Genomic DNA, 25125 nt, shown 5'->3' on the forward strand with positions numbered 1-25125 from the left:
CTTTTAGTTTAAACACTTTCCATTGTGAAACTTGTCAAATTTTGGGAAACGCTCTGTGTAGGAATATTGTTTCTGTTTAAACCACAGGGTTAATAATAAATAAACAATAAACTTCATCAATATTCGTAAAAGAATTATCCATTTTGGGTAGTGATAAAGCGGGCACTTCAGATTTTACAGCAAACCAAAATCTTGTAAGGTTTGCAACCTAATACCTGATTTTTCTGCAATTCTTCCAAAGTGATTCTTTTGAATAGAACCCAGTTCACAAAACCTAAAGTGGATAAGGTAGCTACAATATTACTAGATGAGCCCAGGGTTAATGAACATTTAAACTGTATATTTACATTTCTCAAGATGATATGATGAACATATCTTAAACTTCAGAATGAGATTAAATATTTGGGAGAGATTTTTCTGGAATTACTAAAACAGTCAATTTGGGGAAGTGGGACTTTAGGTTACAGAGGAGGCAGAGAAAACAAATGTGTCGATGTGTGCAATGAGGTAGTAAGGAAAATGTGTTGGATGTAGGGCACTGGATTAGAACTCAGGAGACTTCTGAACTTCTCCAATGACTTCCTGTATAAACTGTGACAGATCCCTTAATTGAACCTATGTGCCTCTGTTTCTCAGTTATATAATGGAGGTAATATATCCTTATCTCCCAGGAGTGTTATGAGGATAAAATTCACTCTTAAGTGTGAGATGCTCAGATATTGCACTGCTGCTGGCCATATAATTAGAAAGCAGTGACTAGTATAGCTAATCTGGAATTTAGTAAGGCATCATAATGCTTTGTTTTTTCCATGACACTTAGTTGGAGTTGAAGATTTCAAACTGTGTGAAGGGGAAATAGTTTAACAAATAGTCGAACAACTGCTTAAGTTTTTTTTTTTAAATGGATTAGATGGGTTATTTGAGTAATTCAAATTTTTGTAATGTATCTACCCAGGAAAGCTGTATTATGTGTAGGATATAGGAGACAAGTGTATAACTTAAAATTTTAGCTATGTTATCACATCTAGCCCAAGGTTGAGTGGAAAATAGGTGTTCAAGAATATAATTTATTTTCTAATTCCTTAAAATAAGAGGTAGTATGCTACTAAAGTGAGCCAATTGCTCAGTTTCCAATCAGTTCAGCTGAAAATAATAATGGCACCGCTAACATGCTGCTTCTATTTGATTTGCTAAATAGATCTGCTTTTCCCTCCACCACTACTCTTTCACTCAGCATTTCTTTTCTCAGAAAAAAATTCCACAAATGTACTGTTTATTAATCCAAATGACGTTAAAGGACTATTTCTGCAGTCTTTTATTTTTTTTAAAATACAAGTCCCTTCTTCCCCATCCCATTTGCAGTATTGGTTGAAGAAGAATGTACTCAGTTAACAATCTCCTAATTGGCCTAACATTATTTTTGAATAATATCTGCTACATTTGAAGCGAGGTGACATGAATTGGTTTGCCCTTCACCCTGGGAGTCATAGGCTACATTGGCTACGTCTACACGAGCCCCAAACTTCTAAATGGCCATGCAAATGGCCATTTCAAAGTTTACTAATGAAGCTCTGAAATGCATATTCAGCGCTTCATTAGCATGCGGGCGGCCGCGGCACTTGGAAATTGACACGCCTCACAGCCGCGCGGCTTATCCTGACGGGGCTCCTTTTCGAAAGGACCCCGCCTACTCCAAAGTCCCCTTATTCCCATCAGATCATGGGAATAAGGGGACTTCGGAGTAGGCAGGGTCCCTTTGAAAAGGAGCCCCGTCAGGATGAGCTGCGCAGCAGCGAGGCACATCAATTTCGAAGTGCCACGGCCGCCCGCATGCTAATGAAGCGCTGAATATGCATTTCAGCGTTTCATTAGTAAACTTCGAAATGGCCATTTGCGTGGTCATTTCGAAGTTTGGGGCTCGTGTAGACACGGCCATTGTGAGATATTACCCAAATGATAAAAATTTGAACAGTTACCATATGTAGCCTAGATTAGATACGAATCCTCATTAAAAACCATCATATTTGCCAAGGCTGACAGTCTTTACTCTGCAGTGGCCCTGGATAAGAACAGTCAGGAACCTGCAAATCAGGAATGTGGTGCATTGACGAAGCTACCTTGAGAAAGTTAAATAGCCATTGATCTATTGTCATTGTTGTCATTCTTTCAGTTCAATGGTACCAGCACCAAAACTCAAATATTATTACCCTACTAAAAATAAACAGAAATGTCTGTGTCATGTATAATTTAGGATTGTGATCCATTATATGGAATAATGCTAAATACATTCATGTGAATTACCTGGGAGAACATTACAAAGATATTTCTCTCCTAAGACAATGTTCTGGGAAATATGCCTTATAAAGTTAAGAACAAAGAGGAGCAAGGTAGGTTTTATCCTACCTAACCACAAGCACAGTGAAGTCACCACAGACATTCCTTTATTGCTTATTGTAGTGGGATGTAATCTGGTTTTAGAGGCTAACACAATACAAAAGTGGGGGCAGATCCTAAAGCTAAGCTGGTTTATATTGGCTGTTCATTTTGGCACAGGATGTGGAGCTGACACAAATACAGCCCTCTTTAAAGGGTAGCTATGACACACACAACTTGTGTGCTTATTCTACCACACCTAACTAGTTTGCACAAACAAATATCTTCAAGTTATACTAATTACCACTGATTATACTCTGCATGCAAATCGTATGTAAATGAGCCTCTTCCAAGTTGCAGTTTCTAAAGGATAGGTTAATATTCTCTCCAGTGAGGAAAATAAGAAACTGCCAGTGGAAAAGGATAAGAGTAAAGCCAAATAATCTGATGTGATCCAATCTGAAGTTTCAGTAAGGACCCACTTGTTGATACTGCAAGGATGAGGATATTTTAGCTTTCTACAATCCATTGAGAAAATACATCTGGCAACAAAACAAATTCCCGTATCATGACTTCCAAAGAAAGATGCTCCCATTCAGGAAGTTGTTTCCAGTCTTACATTGCTGGAAATTTTGAATTTCTTCTAGACTTTTGAAGACTTCAGCTGTGTCTACACGTGCACTCTACTTCGAAGTAGCGGCACCAACTTCGAAATAGCGCCCGTCGCGTCTACACGCGTCGGGCACTATTTCGAAGTTAACTTCGACGTTAGGCGGTGAGACGGCGAAGTCGCTAACCTCATGAGGAGATAGGAATAGCGCCCTACTTCGACGTTCAACGTCGAAGTAGGGACCGTGTAGACGATCCGCGTCCCGCAACGTCGAAATTGCTGGGTCCTCCATGGCGGCCATCAGCTGGGGGGTTGAGAGATGCTCTCTCTCCAGCCCCTGCGGGGCTCTATGGTCACCGTGGGCAGCAGCCCTTAGCCCAGGGCTTCTGGCTGCTTCTGCGGCAGCTGGGGATCTATGCTGCAGGCACAGGGTCTGCAACCAGTTGTCAGCTCTGTGTATCTTGTGTTGTTTAGTGCAACTGTGTCTGGGAGGGGCCCTTTAAGGGAGCGGCTTGCTGTTGAGTCCGCCCTGTGACCCTGTCTGCAGCTGTGCCTGGCATCCCTATTTCGATGTGTGCTACTTTGACGAGTAGACGTTCCCTTGCTGCGCCTATTTCGATGTTGGGCTGAGCAACGTCGAAGTTGAACATCGACGTTGCCGGCCCTGGAGGACGTGTAGACGTTATTCATCGAAATAGACTATTTCGATGTTGGCTGCACGTGTAGACGTAGCCTTCATGTGATTACTCATGTCAGTAGAAGCACTTTCAAGGGATTCAAGGAGTTTTAGATATGGTACCTTGGGGCCATAGGTTCAAACACTTAAGTGTTGATTGTGTTTGCTAAGAAATGTATGGACCCAAAGCTTTAGTTACTTAAATGTCACCAAATGTAGATATACTGTGAGACTGCTAATGTTAACAGAGGCACAGGTTATTTTTGCTGTGTTGTACCAGCACTGATAGTACCATGCATTGTGTGGGGAAAGGGTTGGAGATGAGAGATGCTTGTTATAGGTAGCTGAAGAGAAAAGGGCCCATCATAATTCATGGAGAAGTTGTTATCTTTCTGTATCTAAAATCCTAGACATTTATAATGGCAAGCTAGTATACAATGAGTATAACCAGAGGAACAATGGTTATATTAGACAGCAGCCAAGTCAATAAAATATTTAATGATTTACTCCGTGTTTAAAAGCTGTTTCATAGGTATAAATACGATATCCTTAATCGCACTGGAAAAGAAGTGCTGTGGAGGAGTTTATAAGAATAATTCATTTAGTCACATCAATCAAATTAAGGAAAATTGGAACCAAAGGCCAAATACTATTTTTCATTGGAGCTCTCAGTTTTCATTGACAGCAATGGGAGCACTGCAGATGTAGCCTCGGTATTGTAACAAAAATGACCATGGGAAATATTTTGTGCATCAGCCTAATTTTTGCTGCTTTAGAATAGAGACAAAAACGGTTCCTTACAAATATTGCCTTTGAGATGCTTTCTTCAAAGGAAATGTATTCAGGTATGGTTAAAAATGAGTTCAAAAAGAGGATAGAATAAAAGTAAAGGAACAAATTTCAGCCACAAATTTCTTTGCTTCAGTAGCAGAGGGGTTATAAACATAAATAGTACTGAATTCTGGAGAAACAATTTGTCATTATTACTATTACTGCTTTACCAACACAAAATATCAGTTTCATCTCCCTTGTTGGGTTACTGTACCTGTTTGTTCAATTAATGGGTCTCAGTGTTCTGGAATTCAACATCAGTGAATGAAACTGAGAATAATTAAGAATAGATAGGTGTAATCTTTGATAAACTGCCAGGATTCAGAATACATTGAACACTTGAAACACAAAGGGATTTCTATGGCCTACCTATCAGAGCTATTTGCTCTTGGTAAGTGGACACTTAACAAGATATTTCTTAATGATGCTACACTAAAACACGTTAAAATACAACATGCTGCCAGCTACCTCCAATTATGACAGGCTGAAGTTGACATAAATACAGAACACTTTCGTAGCACAGTGAAAAATCAGATTAGCAAAACTCATTTTCCTATGACATTTCTCTGGGAGGGAGAATGGAGAGTGGCCACAACTATACATTAACATTTCGTATTTAAGGGATTTTATTGCAACTACATGACATGAATATTCTTATCAGGCATATTATAAAATAGAAATTCATTTCGTCTCACAACATCTGTAAATATATCCTAAAATACTTTACTTGCAACACAAAGAATAAAATTGTAATATTGTATTTAAGAGAGGCAGAGGCAAGAGAAAAAAATGTTGAGAAATAAACTGAACAAATGCAACAGCCAATTCTCTGGCAGCATGTTACATGGCCTACCTTGGATTTTTGGGCTTTTCAGAAGTGAGTGGGCAGTGAACAAGGTGAGGGTATTAAGTAGGATGACCATCCATCCCATTTACAGCAGGACAGCTCCGTATTTCAGGCACCATTCTGGCATCCCGATTTATTTTGCGAAAGGGGCTAATTGCCCCATATTTCACAGGGTAACTGTCACTCTCACTCACCCACCTGGGGGAGCTGGGAGCCAGACAGGACAGTGGCTCAACTGCTGCCCAGCTTCCCCCAGTGGGGGCTGGAGCCAGAGTCGTGGGGGGTTGAGCAGGGGAGGCATGAAACATGGCCACAGTGGGGTTGGAGTTGGAGCCACCCGGCTTCTCCCAGCTGGGGCAGCCGGGAGCTGGACTAAGCGATGCCGCGGGCTGCCCCCCGCAGCTTGGGGAAGCCAAGAGCATTGCTGGCAGGGTGGCAGCCCTGTTCCTGGTGCCTCAGATATGGTGACCATCTCTCCCATTCCCCATGTCCTATATTTGGCCGGGTTGAGATATGGTCACCCTAGCATTAAGGGCTATGCTGTTTTATTTTAAATTACAGAATAACTGATGGCATGAGATGTTGTATATTATGAATACCTACATTTTGTATTCATCTTCAGTGTGCAAGTGCTAAATCAATGCATAGGCACCTTTTTAAATATCAGCATGGATACACAGCATAAAGATATCAACCAATATTTGGTTCCAATATTTAAGATACTTGGGTTGGTTCAGATTGTCCTTCTGCATTGGCTGTATTGACTCAGTCATCAATTCAGTTTAAAAATCACTTTCCAGCCATTATTTGGGTAGTTTATTCCACTGTCTCAACAGATGGTAAGACAAACATAAGCCATGTGCTGGTTTCACTTAGAGAGGCTGCACTGAGCAGCAGAGGGATTGATAGCTATGGCATGTAGACCACATGTTTCTGGAAAACACTTATAGCAATGCTCTCAGCTGGTGTACAAATCAGCATAACTGAACTGACCTCAGCGGAACTACAGTGATTTGCCCCAAGTGAGGATCTTACCCATTCTTTTTAGGCTTTGTAGATTACAAGGCCAGAAGGGACCATTCTGATCATCTAGACTGTCCTACTATTGACTACAGATCATATAAATTTCCCAAAATAATTCCTAGTACACACCTTTCAGAATAACATCCAGTCTTGCCAGTGATAAAGAACCCTTGAGACACTGTTCCAAACTGATGTTTCAGGAGAATCTCTTGAGATAAATGCTTTGAAGTGAGAAATAAAATGTTGCTGGGAATTAGGCACCTAGTTGGCTTTTTCAAAAGTACTTGAGTAGGTAAGGTGCCTATCTTAATCTTTTTGCACCAAAGTCTGGAGTTCAGGCTCTTAAGTACATTTATGGCAAACTCTTTGCCTTAGTTCCTTGACTGTCAAATGTCTACCTTACAGAGGTGTTGTAAGCAGAAGTACATTAAACACCATGGTGTACTCTGAGACATGTTGATGAAAAGTACTATATAAGAAACCAGTAGGTACAGGGACAGTTGTACATCTGTAATTGAAATTAACATCCTTTGTGGTAAAGTAATTTACAAAAACATTTATTTTATATTTTAATATATTTTAAACCACTTGAACATTATATAAAGTATATTGTCAAAAAAGAGTAAATATAGCAGAACTTCCTTGTAGACTAGTCATTACATACTACACTTAATTGGTACTAAAAAGTGCCAGGCTCTTTCAAGCACTAAAATTTAATTTTACAAAATATACCTTTTGTACACTTATTGATCTGGGTCACACTTCTTTAACTTATTTTCACATTCAGGCTACACATCAGATAAAATAAATGTATGATGTATAAATCTATAAACTTTAATTAGGAAAGATTACAGTCATTGTGATAGCTCATGACTTAGACTGCATTGATATTTGTATTTAGACCCAGGAATAAACACTTCTGTCAGGCATGAGAATAAATGGTTTATTTTCACAGTGGAAAGAGAGAAATCATGGGGTTCTCCAAGAAACTCTGCTAGTTCCTGTGCTATTCATTATAGTCATAGATGATTGAGTAAAGAGGGTATGCAAAGAGGCAGCAAAGCCTGCTGATACAAAATTACTCAAGATAAATCCTAAACTGACTACGAAGAGTTACCTAGAGAGCTCACTAAACTGGCTCTCTGGGCAGCAAAGTGGCAGATGAAAAGCAATGTGTATTGGAAAACATTCTCAACTAGACATACAAAATATTTGAATTAGGTGTTACCACTCAGGAAAGAGATCTTGGGGTCATGGTGGATAAGTTTCTGGAAACATCCATTCAACATGCACCAGCAGTCAAAAAAGGTATCAGAATGTTAGGAACCATTAGGGCAGGCACAGATAACAAGACAGAAAATACTATGATACCATTATATAATCAATACTATGCCCACACCCTGAACACTGTATGCAACCCTATCTCTAAAAGTTCTATGAGAATTTGAAAAGGTACAAAGAAGGGCAGCAAAAATGATTAAGGATATAAGACAGTTTCCATACAAGGAGAGATTAAAATACTGGAGCTGTTCATTTTAGAGAAGAGAAAACCAAGGAGTGATATGATGGAGAACTATAAAATCATGAATGATATGAGGTGAAAAAACATGTTGTTTACCCCATCATATAACACAAGAAATCAGGGATCACCCAATGAAATAAATACACAGAAGGTCTGAAAAAAAAAAAAAGGAAGTATTTCCTCAGACAATATATGGTCAACCTGTGGAACTCCTTGCCAGAGGATTCTGTGAAGGCCAAAATATAACTGGCTTATGAAAAAGAATTTGATAACCATGGAAGATAGATAGGTTTGTCAATGATTATTAGCCAGGATGATTAGGGACTGCAGCTGCATAGTCTGGGTGTACTTAAACTAAACTCTTCTAAGTAAACAAAAGCATTTGTTTCAACCAGTAATACAAGATTAAATTTTTATTCTCTGCAAGTCACTTTTGGCTCCCTGTAAAATTTCCTTCTAACATTGTGTTGCTTTTAGGACAGGGCTGAGGGAGGCTTAAGCCACAGCCAAATTGCTCCCCAAAAAGTTTGCAACAGAATTTGTTACTGGGTTTAGCATGTCTTGCTATTAGAATTAATTTGCCCACACTGAAAGTGAAATAATGGGTTGTTAAGCAATAATTCTTTAAAATATTGCAGAAGCCTCTGTTCTGCTAGGACAGCTGCCATCTTGGTTCTGTCTTGATTAAGTCACTGCCCTGCTTCTTTTTTCAGGAAGATCACTGTATATATGCTCTCCTATCTCAAATCAAAACAGTTCTAATTTGTTAAGAAGTCACTGAGCAAATATTATTACTGGAAGTTTGATACATAACCAGAGCAGGAGCTTGTGTTGAATTTTGTCTGTTATAGAAATTTAAAACCACCCCTTTTCACCTCTTCCTATCCAAATGGAAAAAAATGTAATTTACTAACCAAACTGATATATTAAATGCACAGGTGGCCTGAACTTTAAAATAAATCTCTTTTTATGTTTTTTTAAGGAAAGAGTTGATAGTCAAATGACTTTATTATCATGCACCTGTTCATAGTATCAGCATAAAGCATGTGACATCAAAACAGAGAAGTAAACCAATTACAGTAATAAGACCAGAACTGCCTGAACCCTTGAACTGAATCTTGGCATTTTTTTCTTCATTTAAAGTAATTCAGTGTTCAAAAGAGTAATATGAACAGTCCTCAAGATTGTCTATTCATGACCACAAAAGGCAATGACAGTGCAAGCTTTCCAGCAACAGCCTTATAATGTTCCTGAAGTATGAAATTGCCATCCGTAAGGGGCACCTAGGTTTTGTGGTAATAGTGTATTATTAATAATGACCTCAAGTAGATCGATATGAGATGATGGTTCAGCCTTTGTGTTGATTTAATCCTGATCCTCTTTGCTGGGACTGCAACTAAGCATGTCAATCAGATAACTGAAATGTGGGCTCTGTGGGGTGGATGCCTGTTCATTAGAAACTACTGAACTGTGTTTTGATGTAAAACAGTACTAAAGTTTTTGCAAGATCCTGGCCCTTAGATCCTTTTCCTGAGTGCAGATAAAGAGAGGGTAGGGGTTACTGTGGACTGAGGAGTGTAGGCCAGCTCATTTCTCAGTGGACTGAGCTAGATGTGGGATAGTAAGTCACATTGACATGAAGGAGTGGGTCCCTATTCTATATGCTGGTTTTTTGGCATTACTCGGGCAGCAATTCTGACAGCTCTATGGCTCCTGACTCCACTTCCTCTAGATAAGGTTGGTCTCTCGTCTCCTTTTGGTCTAGAGGACAAGCAGTGTAGTGGGAGACCTGCACTGAATATGCAGACATGCTGAGTCACCTTGGGCAGCTTATTTCCTCCCTCTGCCTCAGCTTCCCTGTCTTTAAAATAGGGAGAAAGATATTTACCTTTTAAAGTGTATTGAGACTGACAGATGAAAAGTGCTGGGTAAGAGGATAATTAGTCTTATAAGATGATGAGGGAGGAGACAAAATGGCTTAGGTAGAAAAAGGGAACTCTGGATAGGGAAAACAGAGCAAGGCCATGTCTAGTCACACAAGGGTGTTTAAAAAAAAGAAAAAAAATCCCTCCAAGTGACACAAGTTACATCCAGATGTGTTGGTGTAGGCAGCCGTATGTTGGCAGGAGAGCTACAGTCACTTGTAGAGGTGGTGTTATTATGTCACTGGGAGTGCTCTCTCCTAACAATGGCTGTGGCTACACTAGCAACCCCCTTTTGAAAGGGGGATGCTAATGAGCCACTTTGGCAGATGCTAATGAGGAGCTGTCATGCATATGCAGTGCCTCATTAGCATAATGGTGGCCGTGCGCGTTTTGAAAGTGCCACTTTTGAAACGCATGCTGCCGATGTAGACGGGGCCTTTCGAAAGGACCCCCAGATTTCAAAAGCCCCTTCTTTCCGTTTGGTTTTGGGAAAAGGGGGCTTTTGACATCTGGGGGGTCCTTTCGAAAGGGCCCCGCCTACACTCGTGGCGCGCGTTTCGAAAGCGGTACTTTCAAAACGCGCACGGCTGCCATTATGCTAATGAAGGGCTGCATGTGAATGGCAGCACCTCATTAGCATCTGCCAAAGTGACTCACTAGCATCCCTCTTTTGAAAGGCGGGTGCTAATGAAGCCACGGTCAATATGACATGGCTACACAGGTAAATTTACAGCAGCTCAGCTGTAATGGAACAGCTGCACCACTGTAAGCTCACTACTGTAGATATGGCCTTCAAGTGGGAAAGGAGTTTTGGGTGGAGATGAAGGAGAGGGGATGCTGAGGAGTAGAGCAGGAGAAGAAGAAATTTAGAAGTGGGAGGGAGTGAAAAGAATACTTACAGCTGCACACACGCAGCATTTAATGATCTGTCCTCCTCTTCTTCCATAATTAGCCTGAGCTCAGGGGCTGTTGAATGTCAAGGTTAATAAGCTATCCCATCATTAAGAATGAACACTGCTTTCTTGCAAAGCATATGTATTCCAGGTACTGCCATCACAACAAATAGCATCAGCATAAACAAGCTTTGCAGTAAGCAAAAGCACAATGGGTTTTATTCAGCATATAGCACTGAGAATGGGCTTTACTCAGTAGCTTCCTGTAATGTGCATGCATTTAATACGCATCGCTCATAGCAGTTTAATCTTAAAGTTACTTCTGTGCGTAACTTGAACGAGATTCCTTTAGAAGTGTACTGGGGATAAGCCCAGAGAGACATTTTCTTAAATTCCATCCTTTACTTCATAGAAACATTCAAAACTTTAGCAACAATAATAAAAAAATAGATGTGGTTTTTAAACAGTGTGGTCCTGCTCTTAAAGAAAGAGGGTCATGAGTAGATCTGTGAGGGTGGAAATGGAAAATGCACAGCTTCTATGCTGTGATTACTTCCGGAAGCAGCACGCTAATGAGCTAACCGGGAGAAGTAATGAGGCAGGGATACAGATTTCCCATGCCTTATTAGCAGAGTGGCACGTGGTTCAGAGTCCAGAAGAAGCTCTTCCGGACTCCAAAGTACATGTGGAGATGTGTGGCCCGCGGGGATCTTCCAGAAGGAAACCCTCCTTCCAGAAGCCCCTTCTTCCCCTAAAATTGGGTATCCTTTGTAAGATCCCCATGGGCCTCGCATCTCCACGTGTATTTCATAGTCTTCAAGAGCTTCGTCCAGACTCCGAATCATGTGCCAGTATGCTAATGAGATACGGAAAATTTGCATGCATGCCTCATTAGCATCTTCCAGTTAACTCATTAGAGTGCTGCTTCTGGAAGAAGCAGCATGCGGAGACACAGCCATAGTGAAATGTGAGAATGAAGCCTCTCTCAGTACCTGTGCTCTTTTATGGCTCAAGACACAGCACTTTGACCATGCTGTAGCAGTGCATTTCAGCATGGCTATGTCTACACTAGCACCCCTCTTTTGAAATGGGGATGCTAACGAGACACTTTGGAAGGTGCTAATGAGTTACTGCCATGAATATACAGTACCTCATTAGCATGACGCCTGCCAAATGTGCTTCAAAACTGCCATTTTCGAAACGCAGCCACCCGTGTAGCCAGGGGGCCTTTTGAAACGACCCCCTGATTTCGAAAGCCCCTTATTCCCAAAACCAGATGTGGGTTAGGGTAGCATATCCTGAAGTGCCACATTAGCATAGCTCCTCCAAAAGGCCACAGCCCATGTGTTTAAAGTTAGGCATGCAGATAATCCAACTCCCTTTCTTTTCGGATGAAAGATTCTTGCAACTTGCAGGAATAGAGTAGCAGAAAGACACTGTGCCTCATGATTACATATCAAACACTATTGCCTTGTGGATATATATAAAACTATATAATAAGGTCAAAATTCTAGGGAATCTGATATTTAAGGTGCTAAATCATCCCTTATCAGTTCATTACTAACCAACTCTTCCTTCCAAGCAGGCTCTCACTCACTTTGAGAGATGCTGCCATATTTCTCTTGAGCAGCATATAGTTTAGTGCAGCATTTAATGGTCACTTCAGTGAAGAACAGATGTCCCCCACCCCAAAAAACAAAAAGATGGCTATTTTTGGAGCATTATGCCACGCTTGACGCTTCTAGGGGGAGCTAGGGTCACTGTACTGAATGGATCTATGGTCTGAAAGAGCCACATTGTGCTGACACATTCACATTTGTGTGATCCACAGAACTGTGATAAAGGTAAATGGCTCACTGGCTAAAATGATCATAGCCTTGTCAATAACGACCGGTAAATGAACACTGACCATGTTCTTCATTTTTTATTTCTATTCAGACATAAAATTAAGGTCGTGTCTACACGGGCCCAAAACTTCAAAATGGCCATGCAAATGGCCACTTTGAAGGTAACTAATGAGGCACTGAAATGCATATTCAGCACTTCATTAGCATGCTGCCAGCCGCAGCTCTTCGAAATTGCCACATTTCACTCCCATGCAGCTCTTCCATACGGGGGTCCTTTTCAAAAGGACCCCACCAACTTCAAAATCCCCTTATTTATATCTGCTGAAATCCCTTTTCGAAAAGGACACTGGTCTGGAACAGCCACATGGGAGCAAAACACAGCAATTTCAAAGAGCCGTGGCCAGCTGCATGGTAATGAGGTGCTGAATATGCATTTCAGCGCCTCATTAGTTTTGGACTAATGTAGACGTAGCCTAAGAGGGTAGAATAAAATGCCCATCTCGGGCAGAAAATTCCCATCCCGGTTCAAACTATATGTTAATATTAACACGTGGTTTGAACCGGGATGGAAATTTTCTGAGTCACTATAGGGGCTCGTCTGCATACTTGGCTTAATCTAATTCTTGACCTTCTCCCCCACACACACACTCTCTAATTTGCTCACCTTGATCATTTTCTTCTAATTTGTCCCCCTTGATTACTGTTTTTGGTTCTCTGTGCCTTAAATATAGAGTCTGTTCTGGTCTGGCTATGGTCTGAAGAAGTGGGCCTGTCCCATGAAAGCTCACCTAATAAATTATTTTGCTCATCTTTAAAGTGCTACTTGACTGCGTTTTGTTTTGATAGTATATAGACTAGCATGGCTCCCTCTCTGTTACTGTTCAGCACGGTGGTGGAAGATCTTCCAGCTTCTGCCAGCAGAGGGTATCTGGACCTTTCATACTATCCCACTCTACAGACGGTCATGCCCCTTCACTACAGGGAGAGATTGGTTACTCCTGTAGCCCACAATGTATGGTCTCCGTGAATAAATTATCCCATTTTCTTTTTTCTGGAACTCCTCCACAAGCAAAAATTCAGGAAAGGAGGTATGGTTTAAGTACTGTGTGAGGAACCCCACATGAACATATTAGAACTGGTTTAGCCTATCAGCATCGTCATGACAAGAAAATGCATTTCACGGCTTCTTGGGGTGAAAAATAGGAGGGTAATGAATTGTGGAAATGCAAGAAATCTATGAATATTATAGCAGAAAAGACAATTGAGGAAAGTCTGAAAAAATCCATTTCTGGACAATATTTAAGACTGGTCAGGGATTCAAATCAACAGACAAAATGGGGCAGAGGCCTGTTTGTTTTGCAAGAGAAGGAAAAAATGTCTAAATTTAATGTTTTTAATGCCAGTTCATGGGGAAGCTGACGAGGGAGCAAATCCTTGAATGGGACAGGGGAGCTGTAAAGAGATGTTGGACAGGCAGATAATATCAGGGCAGTAAAACATGCAGACATGCATGATTCCTGGTTAGAAAGTGAAAGTGAAAAATGAATTGAAGAGCTAGTTTAGATTTTTTTTTAAGTTACAGGAAAACGCAAGACTCAAATTTTGAAATACAGTTATTGACATCTGCTGAGGTCCTGTTCTTGTAAAGTTTACTAAATGCTTTTTTTTTACTTTTCAGATCAGCATCTTCATGACCCATTTGTCCAACTATGGGAATGACCGCCTGGGTTTATACACCTTTTTGAATTTGGCCAATTTTGTTAAGAGCTGGACTAACCTAAAACTACAGACCTTGCCTCCAATTCAGTTGGCTCACAAGTACTTTGAATTGTTCCCTGAGCAAAAGGACCCTCTCTGGCAGGTAATACACAACACCCGTCAATAGTCCCACTCATAATGCAATTACAAGGTACTTCTAAAATCTCTTGCAAAAAGACACATTAAAATGAAGATATTTTATTTTGTTTTAAAAGCCTTTTGGGATTACTTTAATTTTCTTCAAAGAGAACAGCTTTGACTAAAACATGTTTGTGTATTTGTTAGCTGTCAGGTCTACATGGGTAAAGCTCAGTTGATTACCACCCACTTTAAGAGCTGTTGGCTACAGTTTATCTGGACTTCCCTTCCCACTTCTCTCTCTTGTGTTTTCTTGATGTTTTCCATAGTGTTAACTTGATGCATAATCATTAGGATGAAAATAGATGAGTGAGATCTAGCATAATGCGAGGCATACCAACCGGGGGAGGGGGAGACAAAGCAAGGCAGTTTCCCTGAGGCCTGGCCCATCAAGAGGGCCTGGAGCTCCAGATGCTGCTGCTGACAAAGTAGCACCAGTGGTAGTGTCTGGAGCTCCAGGCCTTTAAAGAACCTGTAGCACTGTTCTACCTCTCCATGCAGCTCTAGTGGGCCCAGTGCCACAGTTCCAACAGCACTAAGGATGACTGCCATTGGTCCTGTCCCTTCCACACTTGGCCCCACCTCTTCTGCTGAACAGAGAAGGGCCCCCCTCCCCCTTTGCTCCCAGACCCACTGTCTGCCCCGCTGCACAATGCAGATTAATTGGGCCCATTGATATGGAATTACTAGCATTAAGTCACTGCAGCTATAGTAAGAATTCCTGGGGGTTGGGGGGAATCCCTCTCTTTAAAAGGCAAGGAAAAATTCCTACATGGGAGATCATCATTCTCATACCGAGTTATGGGTATGTCTACACTTTGAAAGAAAGTTGAATTTATCACAGTCAAATTTGTAATGCTGGATTTTACAAACTGGAAGTTGATCGTCCTCACCTGACCGTAAAATTCCTCCATGAAGATGGAGAAGCTAGCGAGAATGGTGCCAGTGCTAAATGAGGAAGGGAAGTGGTATGGACTGATCATGAACATCAATAAAATGAAAACAATGGTATTTGGAGATAAGAAATAGGAAGGAAGATCAGTGTAGAGCAGATCAAACTAGAGAATGCAGAGAAATTCACATATCTGGGGAGAAACATGATGTATGATCTAGACAGGAAGAAGGAAATACCGACTAGAATAGTGAAAGCGAGAGCGAGTTTGAAGGCAATGGAAAAGCTCTGGAAAAGCAAAGCGATTGGCTTAGGAACAAAGCTGAATGACTTGAAAATGTGTATGCTCAGCAGCATGTTTTATGGATGGGAGTCATAGGTGATATTGACAGATTCGAAGAGAAGGATATTGGCGTTCGAGAGGCATTGTTATAGAAAGATCTTGAGAACAGGAAGGATGCACGTGGTCACCAACAAGGAAATACATAAGAGGATACAGCTGAAAGAGAACCTACTGCAGACGGTTATACAATGTAAGTTACAGCTACTCAGGCATATCTGCTGAATGAATAATGAACAAAAAGTCAAGGCCCTGCTGTTCGGCATATTGGATGGTTTGAATAGGAGATGCAGACCCCACAGAGAATGGGTAAATGATATAGTAGATTGGTGCAGAGCTAGTCTACAGAATCTAAGAGACGCTGCACTGGACAGGGAAAGATGGAAGGAAATAGTGAGGGAGGCATCAGACACCAACCAATGCTGAGCCCATGGTTGATGATGATGATGACCTGCCCACAGTCAACTTAACATGTCATCACTAATTGCCAAAGTTTGACTGTTGCAGCAGTGCATTGTGGGAACCTATCCCACAGTTCCTTCAGCACCGTTGCATTATGGGTTTTTTTTTTGCTGCTGCATTGTGGGAAAAAATTCTATGAAAGTGGTTCTGGGAATGTGATGTCATCTTCCCACACTGCAATGTTCTCAACACAAATGGCCATTTTGTAGAAGTGTCTTTCCCCAGTGATATATTGTTTGAGTCATCTGCATCATGGACCTATTAACCATATGTGCCCTGATAGCACCCACCATCATCTTCCCAGAATGCATTGCCCTCATTCCTTTCCATTTGAAACCAAACAGCCAATTTTTAGAAACATATTAGGAAAATTGGGAAATCCCAGAGGGCATTGGTGTCCAGTCGTTAGCATCACTCAGAAGAATAAGAAAATGAAACAGAGTCCCTCACTTCCTAGTGGTTAGTCTTCCTTCCCTGTTGAACATTGCTGGTCTCCTTTCCCTATTCTGGCTGTACCATGCTAACAAAAACCTCCCTGGTCCACCTGGGTAAAAAGCAGCAGTACTTTTTCTGCATTCAGTATGGCTGTGCACCTGTGTTTCCCCCATCAAGAAATATTCTGCCTGCGAATAGCAATGGTGCCTTTCCTGTTTTTGTCTTGCTAACAGGAACCTTGCTGATTCCCTGGGGAAAGAACACCAACTTGTGCAGCAAACATGATACCTCAGAGAATGTGCAGCTCCCCCGAGTCACACAGTTTGGAAAGCAAAAAGCAGTCAAGTAGCACTTTAAAGACTAGCAAAATAGTTTATTAGGTGAGCTTTCGTGGGACAGACCCACTTCTTCAGACCATAGCCAGACCAGAACAGACTCAATATTTAAGACACAGAGAACCAAAAACAGTAATCAAGGAGAACAAATCAGAAAAAGATAATCAAGGTGAGCAAATCAGAGAGTGGAGGGGTGGGGGGGGGAGGTCAAGAATTAGATTGAGTCAAGTATGCAGATGAGCCCCTATAGTGACTCAGAAAGTTCCCATCACGATTTAAACCATGTGTTAATGTGCCGAATTTGAATATAAAAGTCAGCTCATCCACTTCTCTTTCCAAAACAGTGCGATAATTCCTCTTCAGTAACACACATACCTTTAGGTCGTTGGCAGAATGCCCCATTCCATTAAAATGTTGACTAACTGGTTTGTGGATCTGGAGTGTTTTGATGTCTGTTTTGTGCCCGTTGACCCTTTGTCTAAGGGAGTTAGAAGTCTGTCCAATATATAAAGCATCTGGGCATTGTTGGCACATGATGGCATATATGATGTTAGTAGAGGAGCATGAGAAAGTGTCCGTGATTCTGTGAGTAACCTGGTTAGGTCCAGTGATGGTATTTCCAGAGAAGATATGTGGACAAAGCTGGCAGTGGGCTTTGTTGCAGGGAAAGGTTCCAGGACTGGTGTTCCTGGGGTATAGACTGTGGCTGTTAGTGAGGATCCTCATGAGGATGGGAGGTTGTCTGTAGGAGAGAACAGGCATGTCACCCAGGGCCTTCTGGACTGTAGCATCCTGATTAAGAATAGGTTGTAGGTCTTTAATAACTATTTTGCTAGTCTTTAAAGTGCTACTTGACTGCTTTTTGTTTTGATAGTGTATAGACTAGCACGGCTTCCTCTCTGTTACTATTCAACAGTTTGGAAAGTGGTGGGTGTGAGGGGGTCTCCCCACAATTCCACATTGGCCAGGGCAGTCCCAAAGACATGGGGAACAAGGGGGTTGCAAGGCTTCTGTTAGCATGGTGCAGCCACCAAGCTAGTCAGCCCCCAAAAATCTTTGCTGCAAGGGCAGACTTCACCCAGCAACAGCCAGCCAGCCCCTGAAAATCTTTGCGGCGTGGGAGACAGCCCCCAAATCTTTCCACTTTTGAAGCTTTCACTGCACACAAGCCAAGGCATGCTGCTGCCTGGAAGCATGGACTGCACACTGCTGCAGGCATGTGTTTTTACTGGATGGGGGGCTAGCCATGTGCTATGGTTGGGTGGGGGATAGAACCCCCACTGCATGGTGCATGTCAGAGAGGGGAGCTGCCCCTGTACAAATGTGACCTGCAGAAAAGAATTTTCTCAGCCTCTCATGCTACCCATGTGAAGTGGTTGGTTGGAGGATATACCCCATGATTGCATGGTGCTTGTAATTGAGGGGGGCTGCCCCCGTACAAATGTGATGCACAAAAAAGAAGTTTCTTGGCCTCTCACACAAGCATGACTTCTCCCCCACCCCACCCAATGGCCCTCGCAGCCAAGCCACCACATGCTACATTGGGGTTGAAGGCAAGCTCACAAGATGAAATGAGTCCCTGGCTCTTCTGATGGCTCCATGCTGGTGCTCTGTAAAATAGCTACATGAGATCAACACACTAATCATAAACAAATGAATTCTCAGTGCCGGGCTTCCTCTTTCCTACTTCCTGCTCACCTGGACCGATGATTTGAAAGGACACCTTGAGGGGCATTGTGGGACAGTTTCCAGGACAAATAAAAACAATTTTAACCCTAGCTAATCTACACTGTTTTAGCTCAAGATTGCTTAAAAATTGAATTTGCAACTTTGTTGGGAAGTCAGAAGCACAGAATTCAGCATTACAGCCACTTAGAGAGAGTCTTACCCCCAACTCATTAATGACAAGTTCTCACTTCTATTTGAAATAAACATCAACACTGCCTATAGTTCCAGGATAGCAATTGTCAAATAATTATCACATATTCCTGGTTCCTCTCCAGTTCAACACATAATATACCAAAGCATACTTAGTTACACAAGCTTAAATATAGAATAACTAAAAGAAACTCTGTGTACTCATTCCAGATTTATGGGGGATTTTAACTAGTTTTTCCAAGATTTGCAGCTGTCTAAAATGGCCTAACTTCCATTGATAGACCTATCCCAATTTGGACCAGCTAAAAATTTGTCCCATTATATTTGACTAACTTAATGCGTTATCAAATCAGTGTCTTCCATTGCCAGCCTATGCAAAGGTGACATCAATTTGATAACTTCTTGAAAGAATAATAAAATGCTTCTTCTTTCTTCAGATTTTCTGTTCAGACATTTTCACTTTGCATTAATAGGTAGCAAAAAGTTAGTACAGATTGAATAACATTCTAATTTTCTCTTTTTTTCCTGTCTTTTGGATTATTGTATACATTTAAATTGTCACTAACTACACTACATTTGAAAGTTCTTTGTCACCTTATAAGAAATATGGATAGCGAGAAGCCATTTACAGTAATTGGTAATTTTAACCATAAGTGAAAATGTAGTTGTTAATACTTAATTTTTAGTCCTTTTTAATCTAATAAGAATTTAGTCCTCAATCAGTCAAAGCGCTTAGGCAAGAGCTTTAATTTTAGGCACACGAATAGTCTTTTGACTCATTTGCTTGACGAGCAACTTAGGAATTGTAAACATTTTCAGACTTGCAGAACTAGAGAACAGTGTGTGCTAGTGGTAGATTCCAGAAAGGAGCTGTTACATCTTCTCCAGACTCAGCCTACTTGGAAAGATTTCCTCTAGGAATGAGATGGTAGTTCAGTCTGCCCTGCAGGCAGAGGCTACTGCTGGCAGAAAACAAGCAGTGCAGACATGGTTCTGCCAGCAAAAACCCCCTTTGTCAGCAACTCCTTATGACTTGAAAAAATCAGGGATAAGGGACTGCCAACAGAGGGGATTTTTGCTAGCAGAACCATATCTACACTGCTTGTTTTCTTCTGGCAGCAGCCTCTGCCAGAAGGGCGATATCTCATGAATACACAAATTAGCCATGCAGATATGCAAATAAGTGTCTATTTGCATTTTGAGACCATTCCTTTACATCAAGCTGATGGCACCACAGCTCAGTGTAGACACAGCCATAGTGTATAAATTAATAGTGAATCTTCTAATATGAGCTGTGTTTTTGCTGTGATTGATCATGTAATTCTCATAGTGTACCTATTCCTGTCTTTGTGTTGGAAATGTTAAACACTGCAACTTTACTTACTCTGAACATTTATATCCCATCCATAAAATAACCTTCTGTCTTAGTTTTCAAATGCTTATTTATAATGCAGGGGTGAATTATATTTATATCAATCCATCTGTCTTTTCAATTTAAACCTAATGTAAATGAATATTCTGAGTACCCTTATTTCTTTCTGTATTTCAGACAACATTGTAACAAAACAATGCTTATTTTGGGGTCCTGATTCTGAGAGAAGCTGAACCCCTGAAGTTATGTTCTAATTTAGCCAGAAATTATGGGATTCATCCAGAAATCATTTGGTAAAATTTTCTAGCCTGTTATGCAGGAGATCAAACTAGATAATTGTGATGGTCACTTCCGGCCTTAAAAATCAATGATCTATAAACATAGAAGTCCCATGCCTGCAATATATAAGAGGAAAGAATCAAATACCATGTAACCTCTTAAGATTTTCATTCTGAGAGTGATCCTGCAAAATTTTGCACAATTGCTCAACTATATTGAGTTCACTGGGACGACTCTAGATTGTGATCCCGCAATGTATGGAACATTCTGGTCTGATGTACCAAACCATTCAAGCATGTGCCCAATATTTTTAATGGATTCCTTGGCTGAGGCCAGAGCGCTTAGCCCCTTATATGTCTGAATTGCTAGGGTGAAATGTGGAAAGTGTTGCAACTGACCTCAACTATGCTAGTGATTTCACTCCACTGCATAACATGAAGCTTGTATGTCAATTGTTGCTGCCTCAGGGCATTTGAAAATTCCTCCATTGTGTCTGAAATAATTCTTTTCCCCCCTTAGAATCCGTGTGATGACAAACGACATAGGGATATCTGGTCCAGAGATAAAACTTGTGACCATCTACCAAAATTTCTTGTCATTGGACCTCAAAAAACAGGTGAGAAATGGCGAATTGCAAGGATTTGAATAGTGGATGCAATTCTAAGCATAGTGTAGCCCAACTTTTTGGTGTTATGTATATTTATTTAAAATAGTGCATGACAAAGTAAATTAAAAATTATAGAGGTAATACATTCTGAGTAGGAACACATAGCTGCCGTTACCTGTTCTATTGCTTATGAGCAGGTCTGTTCTGAGGGGGTGTAGAGCCTTGCAGGGGCAACCCCAGTGATGTTCCTGCTCCACCCCCACACACACACTCCACCCTCCTACCTCTTCCCTGTGCAGCATAGCCCGGGGGGATTATGGGGGCCTGGTGCAGCAGCAGAAATGTGACCACATGGGTGGCCAGAGCCAGAGTGGCCCGGCAGCCTCCTCCACCCTGCTGATGGTGCATTCTTGGCCTGCTGTGCCTCACTTCTCTGCGATGGCAAGAAGTGGAGTGCCTGAGGTGGGGCACTATGTTTCCCACTGCCATGGTGAAGCTACATGCAGTGGGCCAGGAGGGTAGCACAGCAGAGTGCAGCAGGCTGCTGAGCCTCCCCACCTACCTCCACCTGCATGGTGAGTCAGTGGAGAGAGGCAAATCCTACTGCTCCTGTACACCAGGACTTGAAATCCCCTGGGTCCCTCCTATCCATGTGACAGATGGGGCAGCCAGTGTAGGACCCAAACAATGCAGGGCCTAGAGTGGCTGCCCCCATATGTGCTATGTACAGGACAGCTCTGGGTATGAGGAGAAAGTGACTTGGATAAAACAGGAACTCTCCAAACCATCAGGCATGTTTAGATCCAAGCCCAGGTTGTGATCATAGTGCTCCCATCAGGCATATTGCCCTATCTCACAAAAATGCCTGTTCTCCTGGGATTTCCAACCAGTTGTGCAAACTCAAAGGGCTTGGATAATTTTGATAATTCCTGTCTTTGAACTGGAAAGACTCATGAGATGAAAATAGCAATACTTTTCAGTTACACACCTTCCAGTTAAACTAAAAGAATACCTTCTCCCCCAATAAGTAAGAGTGATTATTTTGGTGGTCAGTTTTGGCTGGAAGCAGTTAGATGCATTAAAAGAGAGGCTGCGCGAAAAAGGAGAAAAGACAAGGTAATTTTTAAATATTGTTTCCATGCCTCATCCCAGGCACAATTTTAAGAACACAGGGTCAAGCTGACTCCTCTGCAAAGGGCTCGCACAGGATTTGTGCCCTGCTATAAAATGGTATTTCAGCAGCACCCAGAAGCTTCTGCTGACGTTCTGTAAAGCAGTGAATTTCATTCACGCAGAAGGTAAACCATTTGATTCTAATTGAAAACAATTAGAAAAACTGGAAGCCAGATACAGGCAATTATTAGAACTCCGGATATACCAGTGTAAGGGATATTTTTATGCTGATTACTTTTGCAGGAGTTGAAGGATAATAAGAGTTAAAGCATTTCACCCATGCTGTTTTCAGTGAAAGTATTTTATATTTTCTACAGTTGATACTTCCTTTGTAAATTGCTCTGCAATCTGAAGATGAATAGTACTATATAACACTTACGTACTTGCACAGCTTTCAAATAATCAGGTTTTCCTAGAAACTAATTAAAGATTTATGTCAGTATGATCTGAATTTGTAGATACGTGATGTGGGAGAAGTCAGAAAATACAGCAAACATTCACAGTAAACAAAGGTGCTTATTATGTTGTGAATCAAATTAAAATAACTATTAAGAGCTTTGAGCAAATATCTTCACAATTTTTGCAATCCTTACAAGAGGAAGAATACTGATCACTTATGTAGTCCCTTTCATTTGGGAATGTCAAAGTGTTTTATAAACTTCAAGCCCAACAAACACCCCTGTGGATTTGCTAATATTATCTCCATTTTACAAAAGATGCCAGGCAAAGATAAGTTAAAATTGCTGTCCCAAGGTTACATAGGTTAAGTCTACAAGTATCTGTACATTCTCCATAACACTTCTATAAATAGCAGCACAGATTGTGAGGCATTACTTAGATGACCAAAACATGCTAAAACTTTAGGGTACGTGCCTGCCAGGGGTTGGCACTGAGACACAGGTGGTTTACCGGGGCAGCTGCTGGAAGGCTGCCTCCACTTTATTTACCTGCACTTCCACAGGTATGGGTGCTTGCAGCTCCTGTTCTCCTGTTCACATGTTCAATGGATCTCCACTCCCAGCCAACCTAAGGGAAGTGGTGTGCACTGGACATGCAGCCAACAGTTGGCACATGTGCCTACACATGCAGACACACAGGTAAATATGGCAGTGATGGGCCGCTAGTGGCTAACACTGGTGAACTGTGTCCAGCCTACACATCAGTTATTGTCCACCACTGCACTACACTTAATTAACTCTGCCTTCTAGAGGTGTAGAAGTTAGGTGAATATCTGATAAAGTGGGTCTTTGCCCATGAAAGCTTATGCTCCAAAATATCTGTTAGTCTATAAGGTGCCACAAGACTTCTTGTTGTTCTTTAGGTGAATATAGTGTACACACTACCTTGCTTATCTTAACTATCGGAACCCCTCAGGAACCATCTCATAACACCTTATAGTGCCAGATAAATGAGTGCACCTGGTCCTGGTCAGGGCATGCACTGCCAACACAAAGGCTTCTTTCGACAAAGCTTCTGTCAACAGAAGTTTTGTCGACAGTGTGAGCATCCAGACTGCAGATCTGTTGGCAGAGATCTGCTGGTTGAGAGTGTTCTGTTGGCATCCCTGTACACCTTGTCCCATGAGGAAGAAGGGATGTGTTGACAGAGGGTTTTTTCCAAATTTTGGCCCTGTGTGGACAGGCCAAATGTTGGGAAAGCCTCTCCCAACAGAGCTGTCTGCAAAAAGTAGGCAAATAGGTTGTGCAATTTGCATGTCTTTTGCTGACAGCTCTCAGCAATCTATACATAGCCAAAGAGTGTTGCATGGGCAAGCAAAAGTAATATAATTATTGCAGTGGCTGTGTGCCAACATAATATAGGTTGTATTAATTTTGCATTGTGGACTTGTTTTTTGTCTAGTTTGATGAGAATTAATGTTACCACTGGGGCAAAGACTATATATTCCTTAACATCTAGCAATACAGAGGAGATCAACAGATAATGGCAAAGACTGACAAAAACGGAAACAATAAATATTTATGGAAAACTAAACAAAACATGCATTGTTTTAAAATAAAAATATGCTAAGAATAGGGATAAATTCTGCTATCGTACGCACAAACATGGCTTCTTCAGCTATAAATAGAAACCTCACACATGTATCAGAGCAGAATTTGGACTCTTGGGAATGAGCTAATGATGACAGAACAAATGAATTTACATGCATGATCTGTTCATATTTAAAACTCCAGTATGCAAATGCATCCTTTCTTTAATGAGAGTTTATCTTATAGAAACCCTTTTTAAAATCTTTCTCTCCATTTGAACCTATTTGTTCAGAAAAATTTCCTTACATTTAAAAGCTTCAGATATATCTGACCCTTCTTCTCTATGACAAATAATCCTACATCTTGTATTTTTTCACCTTTAGGAACAACAGCACTTTATTTATTTCTCCTCATGCATCCTTCTATAATCAGTAATCTACCTAGTCCAAAAACTTTTGAAGAAGTTCAGTTCTTCAATGGAAACAACTATCATAAGGGAATTGACTGGTAAGAAGACTAACAAAAAAAAATGTCCATTATTAGCGCATGCTAAATCACAATGAAGCTATTATAGAAGTATATGTAACAACCACATAATTAACGGATGAATTTGCTATGCTTGGCACTATCAGAATGAATTAGAAACTAATTCATAATGATGAGACACTTAAACAAGCGTTGCCCTTAATTTTATGTAGATGTTAAAATAACTGTCATCGTTTCTAGTAAACTAAAGTAATAGCAAGCTGAATTCTGATGCCCTCTCCCTATGTAGAATTTGGCAGCACCGACAGCCACTGAGGGCAAGGTGGGAGAGGGGCCCAGCACCCCATCCCAGAAGAAGCAGGGCAAAGGGCAGAAAGGGGTGGAGCTTAGGGCAGTCACTCCCTCAGAGCCACTCAGGGTGGCAGCTGGTGCTCT

The 25125-nt window shown here is 41.2% G+C and overlaps 1 protein-coding gene across 2 annotated transcripts in view; it reads left to right on the forward strand.

Annotated features, from left to right (window-relative positions):
- The window catches only part of NDST4 (N-deacetylase and N-sulfotransferase 4), a 153700-nt gene that overhangs the window by 105076 nt on the left and 23499 nt on the right, over window positions 1-25125 (forward strand). For both annotated transcript variants that reach the window (XM_074991959.1, XM_074991960.1), the window contains exons 6-8: window positions 14226-14408; window positions 20956-21052; window positions 24588-24711. In XM_074991959.1, the coding sequence (XP_074848060.1) occupies window positions 14226-14408; window positions 20956-21052; window positions 24588-24711 (404 nt within the window). The remainder of the gene's footprint in view (window positions 1-14225; window positions 14409-20955; window positions 21053-24587; window positions 24712-25125) is intronic.

Source organism: Carettochelys insculpta, chromosome 4, assembly GCF_033958435.1.
Source record: "Carettochelys insculpta isolate YL-2023 chromosome 4, ASM3395843v1, whole genome shotgun sequence".
NCBI classification, from domain to species: Eukaryota; Metazoa; Chordata; order Testudines; family Carettochelyidae; genus Carettochelys; species Carettochelys insculpta.